The 22,678-nt window shown below is 49.7% G+C and overlaps 1 protein-coding gene across 1 annotated transcript; it reads left to right on the top strand.

The window, feature by feature from the left end:
• Positions 1–1,770: 1,770 nt before the first annotated feature.
• VPS51 (VPS51 subunit of GARP complex) lies at positions 1,771–22,536 on the top strand. Its single transcript, XM_047876960.1, has 10 exons — positions 1,771–2,088; positions 2,555–2,684; positions 18,038–18,184; positions 18,265–18,484; positions 18,619–19,336; positions 19,741–19,956; positions 20,146–20,364; positions 21,029–21,150; positions 21,240–21,327; positions 22,152–22,536. The coding sequence occupies exons 1-10, from the start codon at positions 1,864–1,866 to the stop codon at positions 22,410–22,412; spliced, it is 2,346 nt and encodes a 781-aa protein (XP_047732916.1). The 5' UTR covers positions 1,771–1,863; the 3' UTR covers positions 22,413–22,536.
• Positions 22,537–22,678: the final 142 nt, after the last annotated feature.

The following is a 22,678-nucleotide window of genomic DNA, read 5'->3' as shown; positions in this document are numbered from 1 at the left end:
TCTTTATACTCTTTTCTTCATTTTCTTAAGATTATAGCTTCATAGGCCGACACTGTATTTTTTAAAATATTTTTTACATGGGGCGCCTGGGTGGCGCAGTCGGTTAAGCGTCCGACTTCAGCCAGGTCACGATCTCGCGGTCCGTGAGTTCGAACCCCGCGTCGGGCTCTGGGCTGATGGCTCAGAGCCTGGAGCCTGTTTCCGATTCTGTGTCTCCCTCTCTCTCTGCCCCTCCCCCGTTCATGCTCTGTCTCTCTCTGTCCCAAAAATAAAATAATAAACATTGAAAAAAAATATTTTTTACATGTTTATTTATTTTTGAGAGAGAGAGGGAAGGAGAGCGGGGGAGGAACAGAGAGAGAGGGAGACACAGAATCCGAAGCAGGCTCCAGGCTCTAAGCTCGGCACAGAGCCCCACGCGGGGCTCAAACTCACAGACCACGAGATCATGACCTGAGCCAAAGTCAGACGCTTAACCGACTGAGCCACCCAGGTGCCCCCGACACTGTGTTTTTTTAAACAGCCTCTGAACATCCTTCTGAATATAGATTTCAGGGGTCAGCAAACTTCCTTGAAAGGACCAGATGGTAAACGTTTTAGGTTTTGCCAGCCATATAGCCTCTGATGCAACTACTCAACTCTGCTGTTGTCGTGCAAAAGTGGGCATAAATAAAATGTATACAACTGGTCATGGCTGGTGTTGAAATAAAACTACAGACACTAGATGGGGCACCTGGGTGGCTCAGTTGGTTGAGTGACAGCAGCTCAGGTCACCATCTTCCAGTTCGTGAGTTTGAGCCCCACCCACATCAGGCTCTCTGCTCTTGGCCTGTCAGTGCAGAGCCCACTTCGGATCCTCTGTCCCCCTCCCTTGCCCTCCCCCGCTTGTGCTCTCCCCCAAATAAGTAGATACTTTAAAAAACTATAGACACTGGAATATTTCACATAACTTCGTTAGTTTCAAGCGTACAACACGATGATTCGCTATTTGTGTATATTTTCAAACGGATCACAGTTCAGTCTAGTTAACACCCGTCACATAGCGCCACATTTTTTCTCATGATGAGAACTTTTAAGATCTAGCCTGATTATATGAACTTAAATAATTTTCATGTATCATCAAACATCAGTCTTAATTTTTTAAAACCAACGAAAACACAAAACAACACTCTGAGCTCGCCGGCCATAGGAAAACACATGGTAGGATGCGTTGGGCCCGCAAGACCCCTGCAAGGTGAGTTCCCTTCCAACACTTCCCCTGCCCTCTCCTCCCCGCCGCGAGCCCACCACAGCCCATCATAAGCAATGTTCCAAGGACCACGACGTGAAGTCGTTTTCTCCGTTAAAGCTCATCGTGATCTCAGTTTGAACTTCAAGTCATTACCTGTCCTCTTGTGCGGGCATTTAATACTCGCAACCCCACTGTGAAGTCTGTCCCCCAAGTTTAGGAATGGGGGAAACGGAGCCGCCGCCGCCCAGGTAAGGAGCCAGTGCCAGGACGTCCGGCACACGCTCTCTGGCTCCGCGGCGGGAGCTCCGTCCCCGTATTCCGGGGGTCCTTGCCCGCAAGGGTGCGCGGGGTTGGGAGCCAGGACCCGCCTTCCATCCGGGAGGGAAGCAACCGGACCAGTTCCACTCACTCCTTCCCTCCACCCGAGAAGCTGGGGGAGCCCAGGCTTCTCCCGGAACCTCTTCGCTCGGGGAGGAAAGGTGCGGGGGAACTCTAGTCTCGAAGGACCCAGGGCTGCGGGGGGACGTTTCACCTGCAGGACTGCCTCGTTTCAACAAGAACTTTATGGCTCCCGGAAGTGCCTCCTCCCGGTCCTCTTCCCAGCCTCACGCCCGTGGGCTGCAGTTGGAGCGATGGCGGCGGCAGCCGCTGGGCCTGGCCCGGGGTCTGGACCCGGGGACTCTCCGGAGGGGCCCGAGGCAGAGGCTCCGGAGCGTCGGCGGAAGGCGCACGGGATGCTAAAGCTTTACTATGGCCTCTCGGAGGGGGAGGCGGCGGGGCGCCCCTCGGGGTCGGACCCCCTGGACCCGACGGATCTCAACGGGGCGCACTTCGACCCGGAAGTGTATCTGGACAAGGTGTGTGTTTGTGTGGTGGGGGGAACCAGGCTCCCGATACATTGCACCCCCAGATCGTGCCTTCGACTTTGTTGCGGGGGGAGGGAAGCAGGGGTTCATAAAAAGACGACGACGGTCGGGCAGGAAGCAGGGGCAGAGCTGGAGTCTAGGGGGGCATGGGCAGATCTGGACTGGCCTCAAGTGATGCGGAGTCGGAGGTGTCCCGGGCTGACGTTCTGACGGGCCCCGGGTAGGGGGCGTGGCCCAGGCGCTGACAGGCATAAGGACTGGGCCTTGGCCGGGTCTGAGCGTTTGAAACGCTGACAAATCCCAAACAGGACCGAACCTAGTAACTCCCGACCCGTGCCACTTATAGGCTCTATGTCTAGGATTCCGGACAGGGGTGGGATGCGGGTTTTCGTGCTCTGAAAGCCTGAGGGACCTGAGTACCCCCTGACCTGAACACTAACAACCCCATTTACTCCAGCTGCGTAGAGAGTGCCCCCTGGCCCAGCTGATGGACAGTGAAACAGACATGGTGCGGCAGATCCGGGCTCTAGACAGCGACATGCAGACCCTGGTCTATGAGAACTACAACAAGTTCATCTCAGCCACAGGTGATTCGCACCGGGACCTTACCCTTCGCAGTCCCGCTGACCTGTTCCTCCTGTGTTGGGGAAACCGGCAAGGGATTCCGGGGGAGAAGACCCAGATTCTAGTCCTTCCCTGACCTTAATCTACGCTCACCTCCCGCTCAGAACCTTTGTGGTCAAACGACTATAGGCTTAATAGCTGCTCTCAGAGGGTCGTTCTGAGGGTCAAAGGAGAGAAAACTCAAAGACATTTTTAAACTGAAATGGATTTATCTTAACCACTCAGAATCCGTGACACTAAGGATGTCTCAGTAAGGATTAGTTTCTGTCATTAGTGGTAGCTTTCTTCTCTTGTCCAGGTCCTTCTTGAGGGGGGGCTTGTCTCTGTCTCTGTCTCTCCCTCCCTCCCTTCCTCCCTTCCTCTCTCCACCTCCCCCCTCCCTTTTAAATGAAGCAAAGAGAAAATTTATGACATTAAGGGACACAAAATTCATGTAAAGGTTTTCTTTTCTTTTCTTTTCTTTTCTTTTCTTTTCTTTTCTTTTTTTCCCCCTCCTGTCCCCTTTATTCCCTGTCCAGGACAGTGCCACACAATGTTTAGCTATCATCCACACTAACTTCTGTCTTATGTTGGTGAGATGCACTACTCAGAGTTTTGTGATCATTTTGGACCCATGTGTACTTAGTCCTAGAGGCAGATCCTGAGGAGTCTACCTGTGGCCCACGAGGATGTTGCATGAACCTCTGTGAGGTTCACTGTGACATCGCTTACTGTACTAAGTGTCACAATGCCAGGTGTAGTAACACATAGTTATTGTTCTTTTATCTGATTGGGAGCCGGTTCAATGAATAGGCACCTCTGTGTTTGCTAACACCAATGTCAACCAGCAAGAAATCATAATTCCTGTGCTAAGAAATTTCTCACAGGAACTTTGCAAACATTACATTTTCCATTTCTTAGAATTTGTATAGTTTTGACATTTAGCTCTTGCTTAAATAAGGATGGTTTGCTGTTTTATCTTTTTCCTATGAAGGGGAGAGAGTTATAAACTGAGCGTTGGAATCAGGGGTCCTAAATCTATAAATACTGTAAAGTTTTGTATCCATTCAAGAAGTTTTCATTGAATGCCCCTTCCTTCCTGCCTTCCTGCCTTCCTGGCTGGCTTTTTTTTTTTTTTTTTTTTTTTTGCCAAGAGCTGTTCTGCATATTGGAGACACAGCAATGAACCAGCTAGATCAAGCTCCTTCCTGGAGCCCACATTCTAGCTGGGGAGACAGACAATCAGTGAATGTACAAATAAAGGTGTAGTAAGTACTAGAAGAAGGACACCGAGTAGGGAGAAACGAGTAATATATCTTGGGGTCTGCCTTTAGCTAGGGTAAGTATGAGAAGGCCTCTTTGAGGTGGTGACATTTGAGCAGGGCTTTGATGAGAAAGAACCAGCTACTGTGGGGGAGGAAACAGCGGGGGCAAAGGCTCTGAAGAGAGGGGCATGTTGGGTATATTCAGAGTGCAGCAGGGAGTTTAGGGGGGAGGCAAGGGAGAAGAGTGGTAGGTGACTGGGGTAGATAGTTAGTGGGAACCAGATTTTAGGGACTTATAAGTGGTTGTGGGGATCCTGCACTTTACTCTGAGTGAGATGAAATGACAAGAATGGGGTGACCTGACCGTGGTTTTAAAAGGACGCTCACTGTCCAGTGAATGAACTCTAGGGAGGCAGGGGTGGCAGAGACATGCATTAGGAGGCTACTGGAGTGGTCCAGGCAAGATGCTGGTGGCAGGGACCAGGAAGCATGTCAGCAGTCGAAAAGTAGAATGATTCAAGATTTTTTTTTTTTTTTTTTTTTTTTATAATTGATTAGGTGAAGGGTCTGGAGTTCAGAGAAGTCTGGACCTCGAGGTCCCCTGGAATAAGATGAGCTCTCCTAGGGAGGAAGTATACAGAGAGAAGAGAAGAGGTCTAAGGACTGAGCCCTGCAGCAGCCTGACGTTCGGAAAGTCACGAAGAGAAGGGAGATCTCACAAAGGAAGCAGGCATTTGGGGAGGTTTGAGGACAGTCAGGAGCATGGGTGTCTTCCAAGCCAAATGAAGAAAGCATTCCAGGAAATAGAATTGATCAGCATGGGCTAAACGTTAGTGTGGGGACTGCTTATCCGTGGTGCAAGAGCCAGGGAGAACCGCGGGAGCCAAGCCCTCAGGGAAGGGAGAGGGGACGAGAGCAGGCCAACTACTGCAGAAGGGGAAGCAGAGTGTGGGCGGAGCCAGTCAGGTGGTCAGACACGGTAGAGTGTAACCTCCTAGAGCGTATTAAGGAATTTTGCCTTTATCCCTCCTAAGCGCTAAGCCACACAAAGGTGATTAGATACAGGAGTCATGTGGCAGATTTGTGTTCTGAGAAGATCCCTCCAGCTGCACTGGGAGGAATGGGTTGGAGAGGTGGCTGGAGAGAGGTCTTTTCACTAGTCCAAGCCAGAGATTTGGGGAGTTTACCCCAGGACGGGAGTGGTGGAGAAGGACCGTGCTGGGCCAGCTGAGAAGTATTTGCAGCAACTTGACGGGACACGGTGTTGAAGAGCTTTGGCCATAAAGAATGACCCCTAGGTTTCAGCGTGACCCCTGGATGGTGGATCTGGTGCTCCAGAAACTACAAGAAGATCAGGTGTGGGAACAGGGACAAAGTGAGCTAGGTTGGTGTTTTTGTTTGTGGTTTTTACTCTCTGAAAGGGAGCCAGACGTGAAACAAACCTGGAGGACCCTGGGGCCCTTGTATCATGAAGGCTCTTGTAGATCATGAGAAGGATTTTGGTCTTCATCATAACTCTGGAGATCCATGTCAGATGACAACAGTGTCTCAGGTTAGAAGGAGCCTTGACAGATCTAGTCCAGTCCATCTCTTCTGTCCTCTGAGCACCTCTAAGGAGTGGCCTTCTGACTCACGCTGGAGGTGGGGAGCCTTTATCGAGGGGCGGGATCTCAGAACTCGGAGGCTAAGGGAGTTAGGTTTTGAGGTGCTAGGAGCTGACGAGACGGCAGATACATGTGTGGGTCTGGAGCTCAGAGGGGAGAGCTAGGCTGGAGGGATAAGCCTGGGAGTCTGCTGTGAAGAGGAGGAGGTTTTAAAGGGAAGTGTGGGTGGGACTGCCCAAGGACAGGATAGAGCCTGAGAAGAGGAGAGAGCCCAGAACAGGCCTCTGAGGAGTGCGTGTTTGACGGCCGTACAGAAGAGGGTGAGCCTGTAGCAGAGAGAGGAGCGGTCACAGAGGGAACGCGGTATCAGCACGAATGTACATCCATTCGGCTGATTCATTCGTTCGTTCACTTACTTGCCAAGTATTGGATTGCCTGTGCGCCGGGCGCTATGCTAGGCCCGAGGATATAGCTGCAAACGAGACAATTTCTCAGCCGTCACAGAACATGCATTCTAGAGAAAGAGACAGAAGATAGGATCGTTTTCCCTGTCAGGAGCCCTGGAGAAAATGAAACAGGATAGTATAGAGAGAGTGGGCGGTTGGGAGTGGTTTCGAATGGGGTGGCAGAGAAAGGGTTTTGTGAGGAGGGGACAATGAAGGTGAATGTCGAAGAGCTGACCGTGGGAGGATTTGGAGGCAGAGTGGCTCAGGCTGAGGAAGCGATCTGTGCAGAGGCCCTGAGAACTCTATGACCAGAGTAAGAGTGACGGGATGATGGGAACAGGACCCGACTGCATAGGATGTACATGAGGGGGGGCAGGCATTTTCTGGGTGGAGTAAATATTTTAGGCTTTGTGGGCCACCTGGTTTCTGTACTCACCTCTGCTATTGTAGCCTGAAAGCAGCTATAGACGCTGGGTAAGCGTATACATGGTTGTATTCCGGTGAAACTCCTTTCCGCCAACAGCTGTGACATCCAGAATATCAGCGAAAACAGTGGAGCAAGTGTATTTGGAAATCTCCCTGCCATAAAAGGAACCAAAACACTGGCCAAAACGGTCAGAGTCAACTTTTTCAGACTTCTAGAAATTAACCAAATGTTTGTAGCAATCTTACGAGCCTTTATTCAAGAAAAACAGCTGAATCTTGGTCAAAGTAGTGAATTCTTTGTAGTAGTGATGTTTTAACTTGGCCCACCATTTCCTCTCCAGCTCAGCAGTAGCCTTGGAAAATAGCCTCTATTTCTAGTTCTGGAGGGACCAGAACAGGACTGGACCTGTTTCAAAGCCTCATGCTGAGAGAATTGTCATTATGTAACCTGTCTGGTGCTTTCCTGAAAGATTCTACTCCCTAGATTTGTCTTTATTTGTCCTGACCCTGAGGTCACCCAGTACTAAAAGCCTTTCACCAGGGGGTGTTTGTCAAAAACAATTAGACAGGTATTGTGTCTGCCTCAAGTGATGGATAATATTTGGGGCGAAAAATAGACTTAAAAAAGCTTAAAAAGAAAAAGCCTAAAAGAAAAGCTAAGAAATGAGACATCCATATTGGGAATCTTGAAGGTCACATATATATGACATGCTTTTTTTTTTTTTTTTTAAGTTTATTTATTTATTCTGAGAGAAAGGGGGAGAGAGAGTCCCAAGCAGGCTCTGCACTGTCAGTGGAGAGCCTGACATGGGACTCGAACTCATGAACTGCAAGATCACAACCTGACCTGAAACCAAGAGTCAGATGCCTAACTGACTGAGTTACCCAGATGCCCAGTACACATGCTTTTAAGAAAGACCTCAGGATGCCCTAAGCTCTCACCTCTGGCTCATCTTCGGGCTCTGCACATGTAGTAAGTGAAGGCTGAGGCAGAGTTGTAAGCTGCCTGGTTGAGTGTTTTAAGGTATACCCCAACACACACACACACACACACACACACACACACACACACACCCCAAAAGGGAACTAAAATGGCACACTAGAAAATATCTATTTAATGCAAAAGAAGGTAGGAATAGAGGAACTGGGGAACAAAAAAGAACATAAGACAGAAAATTAGTAACAAAAAGACAAATGTACGTCTCACATTATGAGTAGTTACAATAAATGTAAAAGGATTTAACTCTCCAATTAAAGCAGAGATAAGCAGAATAGATTTGAAAACCTCACATGATTCAAGAGTGCCTCCAAGAGACACTCTTTTTTTTTTTTTCTTTTTTTTAAGTTTATTTATTTTTGAGACAGAGAGAGACACATCATGAACGGGGGAGGGGCAGAGAGAGAGGGAGACACAGAATCGGAAGCAGGCTCCAGGCTCCGAGCCATCAGCCCAGAGCCCGATGCGGGGCTCGAACGCACGGACCGCGAGACCGTGACCTGAGCTGAAGTCAGACGCTTAACCGACTGAGCCACCCAGGCGCCCCAAGAGACACTCTTTCAATTCAAATACATAAATAGCTTGAAAGAAAAAGGGCTGATAAAGATATTCTATGCAAACAATAACCAGAAGAGAATTGGAATTGTGGTACCAATGTCTGACAAAATAGCATTTAAGGCAAATATTGTTACTAGAGACAAAGAAGGGCATTTTGTAATGATGACAGGGTCAGTCCATGAGGAAGATTTAACAAATGTAAACATTTGTACACTTAGCAACAGAGTCCCAAAATACACAAAGCAAAAATACACAGAATTAAAGGGAGAAAAAGAAAGTCAACAATAATAGAAGCTCCAATATCCCACTTTTAAAAATGAATAGAACAATTGTATAGAAAAACAAGTAAACAGAAGACTTAAAAGATCACTTGAACCAAATAGACCTAACAGACTCCACCAAGCAACAATAGAAGACACCTTATTCTCAAGATAAATGGAGCATTCTCTAGGATAGACCATACGTCAGGTCATAAACAAAGCCTCAATAAATTTAAAAGGATTGAAATCACATGAGATATGTTCTCTGATCATGGTGGAATTAAATTAGAAATCAGTAACAAAGGAGTCTGAGAAGTTCACAAATATGTGAAAATTAAATAGCATGCTCTAAAATGACCAATGGGTTACAGAAGAAATTGCAAGGAAATTAGAAAATACTTTGAGATGAGTGAACATGAAAACACAGCATTCCAGACCTTATGAGATGTAATAAAAGCAGCGCTCAGAGGGAAATTTATAGCTATAAAAGAGAGAGAGAGATTAAAAAAGAGAGAGAGATGGGACACCTGGGTGGCTCAGTTGGTTAAGCATCCAACTTTGGCTCAGGTCATGATCTGGTTTGTGAGCTCGAGCCCCGTGTCGGGCTCTGTGCCGACAGCTCAGAGCCTGAAGCCTGCTTCAGATTCTGTGTCTTCGCCTCTCTCTACCCCTCCCCTGCTCACGCTCTGTGTCTCTCTCCTTCAAAAATAAATAAACATGAAAAAATTTAAAAAGAGAGAGAAAGAGGGAGGGGCACCTGGCTGTGGCTTAGTTGGATGAGCATGGGACTCTTAATCTCAGAGATGGGTGTAGAAATTATATACATACAGACGCAAGTAAAGGAAGAAAGAAAGAAAAGATGTCAAATAAATAACATACTACCTAAAAAACTGGGAGGGGGGGGAGTACAAACAGAACCCAAAGTGTGTCAAAAGGAGGGAATAATAAAGATTAGAACAAAGTAAATCATGTAGAAAATCAATAGAGAAAATAAATGAAGCCAAAAATTGGTTCTTTGAAGAGTTCAGCAAGATTGACAAAACTTTAGCTAGACTGGCCAAGAAAAAAATGAGAGAACATTCAAATTACTAAAATGGAATGAGGAAGAAGATGTTACTACCAATGTTGCAAAAATACAAAGGATTATAAGAGCACACTGTGAGGAGTTGTATGCTCACATATTAGAAAATGAGGTGAAATGTCCAAATTCCTGGAGAAATACAAACTTCCAAAACTTTCTCAAGAAGTCATAAAATATCTTGGAAGATGTATAACAATGAAAGACATCAATATTGAAAAAACACTTCCCACAAAGAAAAGCCTAGGACTGAATGGCTGCACTACTGAATTCTACCAAACATTTAAATAGTGCACAAACTCTTCCAACAATTTGAGGAGGCTAACTAATTCTATGAGGCTAGTATTAGTCGAACGCCAAAACCAGGGAAAGACAACATAAGAAAACTACAGACCAATATCCGTTATGAATATGGATGCCAAGCCCTCAACAAAATACTAGCAAACTAAACCCAGCAACATAGAAAAAGGATTACGTACAATGACCAAGTGGGATTTATTCCAGGAATGCAAAGTTGGTTCAACATGCAAATCAATCAGTGGAATGCACCATATTTGCAAGGCATCTTTTGTAATAATATTTAGTTTTGTTTCCAGTTCCTGAAATAACCCCAGATCAATAAAGGCAACATAGATGTCTTTTGTTATTCATATAACAGACCCCTTTCAACCACACCTAAGTTTATGTTAATGGGATGATTTTTGGAAAGCCCCTTGATAACCAGAGGATAGGGGCAGGTTGCTAGGGGAACCAACCATGTGACTAATTAGAGGTTTGGCACTTTCAGCTCCGCCCCCTAGACCTCCTGGATGTGGAAGTGGAGAGGGGCTGGTGATTGAGTTCAGTGACCAATAGCTATCGCTTTGATCAGTCATGCCTCATCGGTGACGCCTCCACTAAACTCCCAAAAGGAGAGAGTTTGAGAGCTTCCAGGTTGGTGAACATGCGGAAGTTGGGAGAGTGGCATGCCCAGAGAGGTCATGGCAGCTCTGTGCCCCTCCCACATATGCTGTCCTATGCCTCTCTGCCATCTGGCTGTTTCTGAGTTGTATCCTTTTGTAATAAACCGGTAATCTAGTAAGTAAACTGTTTTCCTGAATTCTGTGAGCTGCTGTAGCAAATTAGTTGAACCTGCAGAGGGATCATGGGTGGGAACCCTCCAGTTTACAGCCAGTTGGTCAAAAGTACCAGTGACAACCTCAACTTTGGACTGACGTTTGAGGTGGAGGTAGAGTAGTCTTGGGTGACCGAGCCCTGAACTTGTGAGATCTGACACTAACCCCAGGCAAATAGTGTCACAATGAAGTTAAATCGTGGGACACCCAGCTGGTGTTGCAGAATTGCTTGATGTGTGGAAACCCCACACACGTGGTGTCAGATACGAAGTTGCGTTGGAGTATCGAGAGTGGAGGACAGGCACCAGAGTGTCTTTTCCCCTTACAGACACCAAAAGCTCAAGTAACTAAAGGGAAAAAAAAAAATAGGTAAATTGGACTTCATCAGAATTAAAGTTTTGTGTTTTAAAGGATACTGCCGGGAAAGTTAAAGGACCACTTACAGAATGGGAGAAAGTATTTGTAAGGCATATATCTAAAAAGAGTCTAATGTCCAGAATATATAAAGAACTTTTGCAGCTCAGCACTAAAACGACAACCCTATTTAAAAATGGACAAAGGATTCAAATCGACATTTCTCCAAAGAAGATACACGAATGACCAATGAGCACATGTAAAGATGCTCAGCATCATTAGTTATTGGGGAAACGCAAATCCAAACCACAGTGAGATACCACTGCACCCCCACTGGGATTTCCAGCAAATGGGATATAACAAATGTTGGAGATGTGGAGGACTTGGAACTCTCATATGTTGCTGGCAGGAATACAGAATGGTGCTCCTGAAAATAGTCTGGCCGTTCCTCAAAGAGCTAAGCACAGAGTTCGCCTATGTTCCAGCAGTTCCACTCACAGGAATATACTGAAGAGAAAATGTTTGCACAAAAGCATGTACATGAATGTTCATAGCAACATTATTCATAATAGTCAAAAGAAGCCAAATGGCTACCAACTGGTGGATAGAACAACAAACGTGGACCCGTACAGTGTAAGATTACTCAGCCATAAAAAATATAACATACCGATGTCATAGACTCTGGGTCTGGAGTTCTGTCTTGTCCAGCAAGAGAGCAGACACAGGATTAAAGTGAGAGAGAGGCTAAAGTCCGGGAGGAGACAAGCCCCAAGTAAGGGTCCTTGCTCTGTTTTTATTAGGATCAGGAAAGCTTACGAGCCTGAAGGATGAGCCTGAAGGATGTGTGCAAAGAGACAATGAAACTGTGAACATTAACTCATGGGTGTGAGGGAAAGGGGGTTTTGAAGACAGATGTGCAGTGTTAGGGGTTTGGGTCAATACAAAACAAAATCCTGGCCAGGGGGGGATGGTTGTTTAAGGCAGGCATGAGGCGCCACCTCTGTTTATCTTAACTTAACTCAGGGACAAGACAGCTGGCTACCTCAGGGTCAACAAGGCACCTGCTTTCTTTTGCTAATTGGCCCCACTGTCCTGCTGTGGTCTATAGCCCTGTTTACCTGTTTACCTATTTTGGCCCTTCCTTCCCGTGAAAGCAGCTTTCTGCTATTGTACTAAATTGGCAGTGGGGGGGGGGGGGGTCTGCCCTGAATACCTAATCTTGCCTACCTAATCTTGGATGCTTTTATCCTGGGGCTTCCTATTCCTGTATGCCTTGTTAACCCATGAGTGCAAGCTCAGGGAATTCCTAAGCTTACTCCCCACATACGGATACATGCTAAAATGCAGAGAACCTTGAGATCATGCTAACTAAAAGAAGCCAAGCTCAAAAGGTCACATATTGTATGCTTCCATTTATGTTAAATGTACACAATGGGCAAATTCATACAAGCAGAAGACAGATTTGTGGTTGGCAGGGACTGAGGCATGGGGAGAACAGGAAGTGACTGCTGAGGGTCTTTTTGGGGTGATGAATGTTCTGGAAATAGATTGTGATATCGGTTGCACAATCTTGTGAATATACCAAAAATACTAAAACCCACTGAATTTTATGGTATGTTGATTATATCCCGGTTAAAAACCAACCAACCAAACAAACAAACAAAAACCCAACCAGGGATCAAGTCAGGTTTGGCCTGCGGGCTAAACTTTGCCAGCATCTGGCCTCAACCTTGAGTTTATGTAATAATGCGTTTATCTGTTTCAAAATTGAAAAGATCTCTCAAAGGTTGTGCAATGAAAAGCCTCTTCCCATTCCTTTCTCCAGGCAAAGACAAAGCAGTCTTTGATGGTGAACTTGACTGAAGATTCACAGACATACAGAAAAGCACACAGGTCATAAGTGGACAGCTCCATGAATTTCACAAACAGAACAGGTCTATGCAGTCAGCACCCAGGTCAGTAAGCTGCAGGCTAGCAAGGCCCCCTCCAGTCTCCTACCAGTAACCAGTTACCCCCCACTCCTCCCCCAGGCTGGTATATTGGTGTCCAAACAGCTAACCATTTGCCCTAGCCCAAGCTGGTTCAGTTAACAAGCTTGAAATAGTTCAAAGATACACAGTGTAGTATTTATTACTTGGTGGTATGAAGTTGTTTTTGTTTTTGTTTTTTTTTTTGACATGGTAGAACTTTAATTTCTAATTTTGTGGCTCTGGGCCTGTGAAATCAGCAACAATGACACTAGCGGTAGGTTTTCTTTTACTCTGTTTTTTTTTTTTTTTTAATGTTTATTCATTTTTGAGAGAGGGAGAGAGAGCGTAAGTGGGGGAGGGGAGGAGAGAGGGGGAGGCAGAGGATCTGAAGCAGGCTCTGCGATGACAGCAGGAGCCCAATGCGGGACTCGAACCTGCGAACTGTGAAATCGTGATCTGAGCTGAAGCCGGACGCGCAACCGACTGAGTCACCCAGGTGCCCCTCTCTTACTCTGATAACTTAGTTTGGGGATTTTTTCCCCCCTTTGGAAGTCAGATTCAAGTTTCCTTTTTGAGGTAGCACCTAAGTATCATGGGCCTAAACACCTAATCCAAAAAAGAATCTGCTCTTTTGATGGTATGATTTGACAGACCTGGGAGGAGGTTGTATCACAGGTTAAACTGTTAACAAGCAAGAACAAGAACTGGGGAGGGGGGGGGGCTGAAATGCCTCATGACCTTCCAAGGACCCCCATGACCACTGGCCCTGCATTCTCTCCCCAAGTTGGGTTGCTACTCCAGTCCTGCTCCGAGAATATTCCCCTGGCCCAGGAGCCACACACAAACCAGCGGTGGGTGCGCGAAGCCTCACAGATGACCGCAGTTAGATGTTGCCAGGTTCCTTTCCGTACATATTGGTCAGTTTGTGCAACCACCAGCAACTAAGAGAAGAGCTCTTTCTATACACCCTGGCCAACGTTGCTGCCAAAAGTTTTCATCTTTGGCCATCCGATAGGTGAAAAGTGGTATCTCTGTGTAGTTTCAATGTCTCTTGTGAGGTTGAAAGTCTTTTGCCTGTTTAAGAGCTGTTTGGTATCCTTGTCTGTGGACTGCCTGTTCATGTCCTTTTCCTATTTTTCTATAGACTTGTTCTTTTTCATAATGATTTATTTTATTTTTTTCATGTTTATTAATTTTAAGAGAGAGAGAGAGAGAGAGAGCAGGTGGGAAAGGGACAGGGGGAGAGAAAATCCGCACTGTGAGCTCTGAGCCTGACGCCACTGGGCTCAATACCGAGAACTGTGAGATCCTGACCTCAGCCAAAATCAAGAGTTGGACGCTCAACTGAATAAACCACCCAGGCACCCCAATGATTTATTTATTTATTTAAAAATTTTCAATGTTTATTTATTTTTGAGAGAGAGAGAGAGACAGAGTGTGAGCAGGGGAGGGGCAGAGCGAGAGGGAGACACAGAATCTGAAGGAGGCTCCAGGCTCTGAGCTGTCAGCACAGAGCCTGACATGGGGCTCGAACTCCACGAATTGGGAGGTCATGATCTGAGCCAAAATCAAGAGTCAGATGCTTAACCAACTGAGCCACCCAGGTGCCCCATGATTACATTTGAAATCACATTTAAACTTTGATCCGTCTGGGGTGTGTGTGTGTGTGTGTGTGAGAGAGAGCATGTGGTCTGAATCCAACTATATTTTGTTTCTTTGTATTAACTCCATACTTAATCACCTTACTAAATTCTCTTATTGTTTGTTGTAACGTTTTCGGTGATTCTTTAGGGTTTTCTATTTATACAAGTCTATCGTCTGCAAATATTGATAATTTCACCTCCTTTCCAATTTGTGTATCTCTATAATATATTTCTTGAGTCCAATCGAATTGGCCAGTATCTTCAGAACAACCTTAGATAGTAGTGGTGATCATGGTTATCCTTGTTATCTTTCTGATTTTAAGAGGAATGCTTCTAGCATTGCTTCATTAACTTGATGCTGGGTTTTGGAGGTTAGAGAAATACTCAGCTGTTCATATTTTTTAATTTTCATTTTTTAACGTTTATTTATTATTGAGAGACAGAGAGACACAGAGCGTGAGCAGGGGAGGGGTAGAGAAAGGGGGAGACACAGAGACTGAAGTAGGTAGGCTCCAGGCTCTGAGCTGGCAGCACAGAGCCCGACGCGGGGCTCGAACTCATAGACTGCAAGATCATGACCTGAGCCGAAGTCAGTCGCCTAACCAACTGAGCCACCCAGGCGCCCCTGTTCATATTTTATTGAGAGACTTTTTTTCAAATTCAAGAATAGATGTTGAATTGGCCCTCTTTCACCTTTTATATGGGTGAATTGTTATTGAAAGTTCTTTTTTAAAAAATGTTCTTGAATGTTTATTTATATTTGAGAGAGAGAGAATGGGCAGGGGAGGGGCTTCTAATGTTGAGCTGTCTTTACATTTATGAAATAAAAAACATTTGGACATATTTTATCAATTATTCTTTTAATCCACTGCTGGATTATGTTGGCTAATTTACCTACACATCTCCATTTATTAATTTATGCATCTCTATTCATAAGAGACATGAACGTACCATTTTCATCTTTGAACTTTTTATTAACATTCTCATGTCAGTGTTAGGTTTGTTCCACAAATTAACGTGAAAGCTTTTCTAATGTTTTCTGTTTGAGCATTGCTTACACAGAGCATTGGAACGAACTGCCCTTCTGAGCTCTGGTAGCCGCCCCACGACATCCCCTAGGCCTGGTGCCTTTGTGTGGAGGGGAGGGAGAATCTTTGATTGACAACATTCTCCCTTCCCTCCGTTTGTGTTTTCTGTTCTTCTGGAATCCACTTAGGTAAATTCTGTTTTTGTAGCAAATTATTCATTCAGGTTTTCAATTCTTTTATGTGGAATCGAGCAAACTTGTATCTTGTGATTATTATAATTTGTGTATTTATGATTATTTCACCCCTTATTTCTTATTTCGTTTTTTTCCCCTTTAAAAAAATTAGGTTAGCTAACATTTTATAAATTTTATTTTATTTAAAAAAAATTTTTTTTTTTCAACGTTTTTATTTATTTTTGGGACAGAGAGAGACAGAGCATGAACGGGGGAGGGGCAGAGAGAGAGGGAGACACAGAATCGGAAACAGGCTCCAGGCTCCGAGCCATCAGCCCAGAGCCTGACGCGGGGCTCGAACTCCCGGACCGCGAGATCGTGACCTGGCTGAAGTCGGACGCTTAACCGACTGTGCCACCCAGGCGCCCCTATAAATTTTATTTTTTATCCTTGTATTTTCAGTGATCCTGATCTTTTTTATTTATATTGCGATAAACTTACTCACTGTCAGCGAGTAACCCGATGCAGGGCTCCATCTCATGAACCGCGAGATCATGACCTGAGCCGAAGTTGGATGCGTAACCAACTGAGCCACCCAGGCACCCCATTTAAAAAGTGTATTAATTTCTGCTTTTAGCTTTACTAATTTCTTTCTGCTTTCTTTTGTAGTACTTTTTCTTCTAACTTCTTGAGTTGAATGTTTATTCTAATTTATTAATATAGGGATTTATTATTTTTTTTTTTCAACGTTTATTTATTTTTGGGACAGAGAGACAGAGCATGAACGGGGGAGGGGCAGAGAGAGAGGGAGACACAGAATCGGAAACAGGCTCCAGGCTCTGAGCCATCAGCCCAGAGCCCGACGCGGGGCTCGAACTCACGGACCGTGAGATCGTGACCTGGCTGAAGTCGGACGCTTAACCGACTGCGCCACCCAGGCGCCCCAATATAGGGATTTAAAACTGATTTCCTCTGAACATTGCTCTAGAGAGCTATAGCCTATAGGTTCTGATTTCTAGTGTTCTCGTTGTTATATGCTGCAGTTTAGTTTGATTTCCCTTTTGACCCACTAGCCGATTAAGAATGAAGTTTTCTTTTTTTTCTCCAAATGATGGGGTCTCTTTGCTTTCTAGTTTTGTTATTAATTTCCAATTTAATTGCATTGTGATTCTGTGTCTCCCTCTCTCTCCACCCCTTCCTCCCTCTCTCTCTCTCTCAAATAAATATTAAAAAAAATAAAGGGAGGCAGTTGGCATGCTCTTGTGGCGTGGTTTTAGCTGTTCCGATGCATGGGATAGGTGGCTAGTTGGGCTTAACCTGCGGTAGAGTTTCACTAGCAAGTAATGGAGGGAGTGGACAAGAGAGGCAAGGGGGCTTGTAAACATGTGATGACACTGGTGGTGGGTCAGAGTTCCTGGGGAATGAGTAGGGAATTGCAGCTGTGAGAAGTGTGATGAGTAGTGACCCTGAGCTAGGGGCAGGGGTCCAGAGTTCCTGAAAAGGCAAAGGATTGTTAGAGTGGGTAGACAGGGTGAATGATCAGAATTACAGAAGGTGCGAGGCTTGAAGCTGAGATTGACAGGTCTTGCCGAGGACCAGGAGAGGTGGCACAGATGAGGCAGAGGCAAGGGTGGGTGGGACTGAGGAGATTGTGAACGGAGAGTCGGGAATGTCTGAAGCCTCATTCACGTGGATGGTCATGTCCACAAGGAGGTGACAGTGACCAGGCACTGAGAGGTGAGGCAAAGAGGAGGGGAGGGACAGCAGCAAGAGGGATGCCGTTTGACGGCACAGTCTTCGACGAAGCTGGGGTCTTTAAAAGGGAAGAAGAGTAGAAACTATCTAGAAGTGTCAAGGGGCCAGGCCCTGAGGCACCGGTTGTGAAAAGAAAAACTCTTAGGCAGGTTTCCCCTGAGACAAGAGAGCTAAAGGACCCTTCAGAGAAGAGAGGACATGTTCCAGAAAGTGGAGTGAAATGGTTTGGGAAGTCTGCGAAGGAGATAAGGGCGAACAGATATTTATTGTCTCCTCTGTGCCGCATAGTGCGCTGGGCGCGGAGGATGCCCCTGGGAAGGAGCAGACAGGCTCCTGCCAAGTGCTCTGTGCCCCCTTTTGGCATCTTCTGAGCGCAGGGACTGTGGCTCCACGGGCTGTCTCCGCACCAGGGCACTTGTGCTCAGAAGATGCGGCCTTCCCTCCCATTTACTGTGACCAAACACCATTGCTTTTTGCACTGAATCATCAACGTGACCCTTAAGGAGCTGGCTCAGGGGCATTTGGGAAGGAGGGTTGTGCGCGTGCGCATGTGTGTGCGTGTGTGCATGTGTGCGTGTGTGTGTGTGTGGTGGGGGGAGCAGTCGGACCCTGTGGCAAGCTGACAAGTCGCCTCCTTTCCCCTCCCCCGCGCCCTTCCCCGCCAGACACCATCCGGAAGATGAAGAACGACTTCCGGAAGATGGAGGACGAGATGGACCGGCTGGCCACCAACATGGCTGTGATCACCGACTTCAGTGCGCGCATCAGCGCCACCCTGCAGGACCGCCACGAGCGCATCACCAAGCTAGCAGGTGGGCCCTGCCCCCGAGCGGGTGCCGGAGCGGCCTACCCCGAGGCTCTGGGGCTGACACCACCTGTCCCCGGCCCCCAGGGGTCCACGCGCTGCTGCGGAAGCTGCAGTTCCTCTTCGAGCTGCCCTCGCGCCTCACCAAGTGCGTGGAGCTGGGCGCCTACGGGCAGGCGGTGCGCTACCAGGGCCGCGCGCGGGCCGTCCTGCAGCAGTACCAGCACCTGCCCTCGTTCCGCGCCATCCAGGATGACTGCCAGGTCATCACGGCTCGCCTGGCTCAGCAGCTGCGGCAGCGCTTCAGGTGTGGCCCCCGGGACCCTCTCCCACCCCCAGCCGGGGCCCTGGGCCTGCCAGTTGCGGTCCAAACTCGTCCCCCTCCGCCCTCCCGCCCGAATTCGATCAGCCTGCCCTTGACCGCCGCCCCCCACTTTGCAGGGAGGGCGGCTCCGGCGCCCCCGAGCAGGCAGAGTGCGTGGAGCTGCTGCTGGCCCTGGGCGAGCCAGCGGAGGAGCTGTGTGAGGAGTTCCTGGCACACGCCCGCGGGCGGCTGGAGGCCGAGCTGCGGAGCCTGGAGGCAGAGCTGGGGCCTTCCCCTCCGGCTCCCGACGTCTTAGAGTTCACGGATCGCGGAGGAAGTGGCTTTGTGGGTGGCCTCTGCCAGGTGGCCTCGGCCTACCAGGAGCTCTTTGCGGCCCAGGGCCCGGCGGGTGCCGAGAAGCTGGCAGCCTTCGCCCGGGAGCTGGGTGGCCGCTACTTTGCGCTAGTGGAGCGGCGGCTGGCGCAGGAGCAGGGTGGTGGTGACAACTCCCTGCTGGTGCGGGCGCTGGACCGCTTCCATCGGCGCCTGCGGGCTCCTGGGGCCCTGCTGGCCGCTGCTGGGCTGGCCGAGGCGGCCACGGAGATCGTGGAGCGAGTGGCCCGCGAGCGCCTGGGCCACCACCTGCAGGGCCTGCGGTCGGCCTTCCTGGGTTGCCTGACCGATGTGCGGCAGGCTTTGGCTGCCCCTCGCCTGGCTGGAAAGGAAGGCCCGGGCCTGGCCGAGTTGCTGGCCAACGTGGCCAGCTCCATCCTGAGCCACATCAAGGCCTCGCTGGCAGCTGTGCACCTCTTCACCGCCAAGGAGGTGTCTTTCTCCAACAAGCCCTACTTCCGGGTATGGCCTACCTTCCGGCTTTTATCTCCCTGCCCCAGCCCCCATTCTGGGCATTGTTTCATTCATCCCGTAGATTGGCAGCTGTTGGAGCACACAGTCCTTGCCCCAGGCCCTCTGGGTGTGCTTTGAGGGAGTCACGAGGAAGGCTGGCACTACCCAGAGGGGGGGGGGGGGGGGAAGGCTCCAAGGACATCTGCAAGCAGGGTCCCCAGTGCTGGTTTTGTCCCCTTTGCACTCCCGCGCCCCCCCTCCCCCCGGGGGGAGCTGCTCTTGGGGACCGGAATGCAGGACCAAGCTGTCCCTTGGAGAGGGGCTAGGGCACGTAGGGCCCCAGTAGAGGGTCGCTGTTGGCCCCCGCCTGGAAGAGGGGACCTGCTGTGTATCTGCGGCCCTCCTCCTCACAGGGCGAGTTCTGCAGCCAGGGTGTTCGCGAGGGCCTCATCGTGGGCTTCATCCGCTCCATGTGCCAGACGGCTCAGAGCTTCTGTGACAGCCCTGGGGAGAAGGGGGGTGCCACGCCACCTGCTCTGCTCCTGCTGCTCTCCCGCCTCTGCTTGGACTACGAGACAGCCACCATCTCCTACATCCTCACCCTCACCGATGAACAGTTTCTCGTGCAGGTGAACCGCTCACTCATAGCAGGGAAGGGGATGGTGGTACCGGGAGTCCAGGCGGCTGGGCGGTGCCCTCGCCGTCAGACCCGGGCCAGCTGCCCGTGCCCAGCCCGTGCCCCGCCCCTGCTTGGCGGTGGCCCCCGAGCTGCCCACCCCGTACTCACTGCCCCTCTGTCCTCTGCGTCCCCGGCTCAGGACCCGTCTCCAGTGACCCCCGTGAGCACACTGTGCGCAGAGGCCAGGGAGACGGCGCGGCGGTTACTGACCCACTATGTGAAGGTGCAGGGCCTCGTCATATCACAGATGCTGCGTAAGAGTGTAGAGACACGGGACTGGCTGAGTACCCTGGAGCCCCGGAACGTGCGTGCTGTCATGAAGCGGGTGGTGGAGGACACAACGGCTATCGACGTGCAGGTGCTGGCCCTGGGCTGGCCAGGAGGGGTCCTGATGCAGGCTCGGGGAGGTTGGAAGATAGCCGCCCTCAGAGGATCAAGACGGCAGGGCCGAGCAGTGCCTGCGTCCGTGGCCTCGTTCCTCCTCAGCCCTGGGTTGTGGCATCATTGCCCGCACGTCACCTATGAGGGGGCTGAGCTCTAGAGTCACCCAGGGCATCAGGACAGGGTTAGCACTGAAGATTGAGCCTCAGCGCCAAGTCTGATGTCCTACCCTTGGCCCGCTCCACCGGTTCTATGAAGAGCGACCGGGTACCAACCAGATGCCAGGTCCCCACTACCCTGTGGTGCTTCTAACAGATGAGTTTGTAATTTATTTTTATTCTTATTTTGTTTAATGCTTATTTATTTTTGAGAGAGACGGAGCGTGAGTGGGGGAGGGGCAGACAGAGGGAGGACCAGAAGGGGGCTCCGTGTCAACAGCAGAGAGTCTGATGTGGGGCCCGAACCCACAAACTGTGGGATCACGACCCGAACCCCAAGTCAGAAGCTTAATCCGCTGAGCCACCCAGCCTCCCCAGAGTTTGTAATTTAGAGTGTCCTTGGCCCTCACCCTGGGCACCTGGTGGGCTAGAGGGTCCCCTTGCTCTGGCCTCCTTACAGTGAGTGCCTCCTACCACCACCAGGTGGGTCTTCTGTACGAAGAGGGTGTCCGCAAGGCCCAGAGCAGTGACTCCAGCAAAAGGACCTTCTCCGTGTACAGCAGCTCTCGACAGCAGGGCCGCTACGCCCCCAGCTACACGCCCAGGTCTGGCCGGCCAGGGTAACCCCAGGGGAATGGACAAAGGAGGATGTGGGTGCAGGGTGGGCTCTGACTGCTTGTCTCCCCCCATCCAGTGCCCCAATGGACACCAATCTCTTGAGCAACATCCAGAAGCTGTTCTCTGAACGCATCGACGTGTTCAGCCCTGTGGAGTTCAACAAGGTCTGAAGTCCCCTGTGACCCCACCTTCTAGGGGCCCTTGGGAAGGTTGGCTCAAGCATCTGACTCAAGGAGTCTAGGACTCCTCTGCTCCCCTGCCCCCTGCCACCAGGCTCTATCTCTGGGCTGTTTCTAGGAGTGAATGGTCACCTACAGCCCCGCCATTGCCATATCCCATGGCCCTCTGCCCTGACCTTGGTGCCCCCAGCCTGGGTCTCGATGCTGATCTGGAATGCCTCTTTTATCCTTGTCCTTGTTGCCACAGGAGTTCTGGGTCCTCATCAGGGATTCCTGTCCACACGATAGGCCCTGCCCCAACCCAGCCCACACTCGGGGACCTGGTGTTCTTCTGCCTCTAACTCAGCAAGCCTTCCCGCTCCTGGTGTCAGTGCTGACTCCCATCTCTGCTTGCCTTTTCTTTTTGAGAGCGAGAGTGAATGGGGGAGGGGGCAGAGAGGGGGAGAGAGAGAGAATCCCAAGGAAACTCTGCACTGTCAGCACCGAGCCCTATGCGGGGCTCGAACTCACGAACCATGAGATCATGACCTGAGCTGAAACCAAGAGTTGGACACTCAACCGACCAGGCGCTTCTCCCATCTCTGCTTCTGACTGTTGGGTTTTCCCTGTCTGTTCCCCCTCCGGATGGTGGTGCTAACCTTGTATCCATCCCTCCGTCTCAGATGGGTCCTGGGACTTTTACACCCCGTCACAGCTACTGGCCTCTTACTGTCTCTCTGGCCCCTGCCCAGAACGTGGGTGCCCTCCGGGATCCAGTGCCCCTACCCAACACCTGCTGTCCCAGAGCAGCCTCCTCTCCTTGCCTGCAGGTATCGGTGCTGACCGGCATCATCAAGATCAGCCTGAAGACGCTGCTGGAGTGTGTGCGGCTGCGCACCTTTGGGCGCTTCGGCTTGCAGCAGGTGCAGGTGGACTGTCACTTCCTGCAGCTCTACCTGTGGCGCTTCGTGGCCGACGAGGAGCTTGTGCACCTACTGTTGGATGAAGTGGTGGCCTCAGCCGCCCTGCGCTGCCCGGACCCAGTGCCCATGGAACCCAGTGTCGTCGAGGTCATCTGTGAGCGCGGCTAGGCCGGGCCGCTGCCAGGCACAGGCTCGCCCAGTTGCCCCAACCCTCCCATCTCCTGGTCTCCCGCCCGGGCGGCCCTTCCCCTCCAGCCTCAAAACCTGCCAAATAAAGACGCGCTGCCTCCTCCTCCTCCTTGTCGCTTGCGGGGGCGGGGCTTGCCCGGGGTGGAGTTGTGAGGCTACGGAGGTGGCTTCGGAGGCCCTCGCGTCAGGCCCGCTCCCGAGAGCCGATTGGCTGGATTGCTGGGCCTGGAATGGGCCGGGGGCGG

Source organism: Prionailurus viverrinus, chromosome D1 (assembly GCF_022837055.1).
Source record: "Prionailurus viverrinus isolate Anna chromosome D1, UM_Priviv_1.0, whole genome shotgun sequence".
Classification (NCBI taxonomy): Eukaryota; Metazoa; Chordata; class Mammalia; order Carnivora; family Felidae; genus Prionailurus; species Prionailurus viverrinus.
This window is presented reverse-complemented; position numbering and strand designations above follow the sequence as displayed.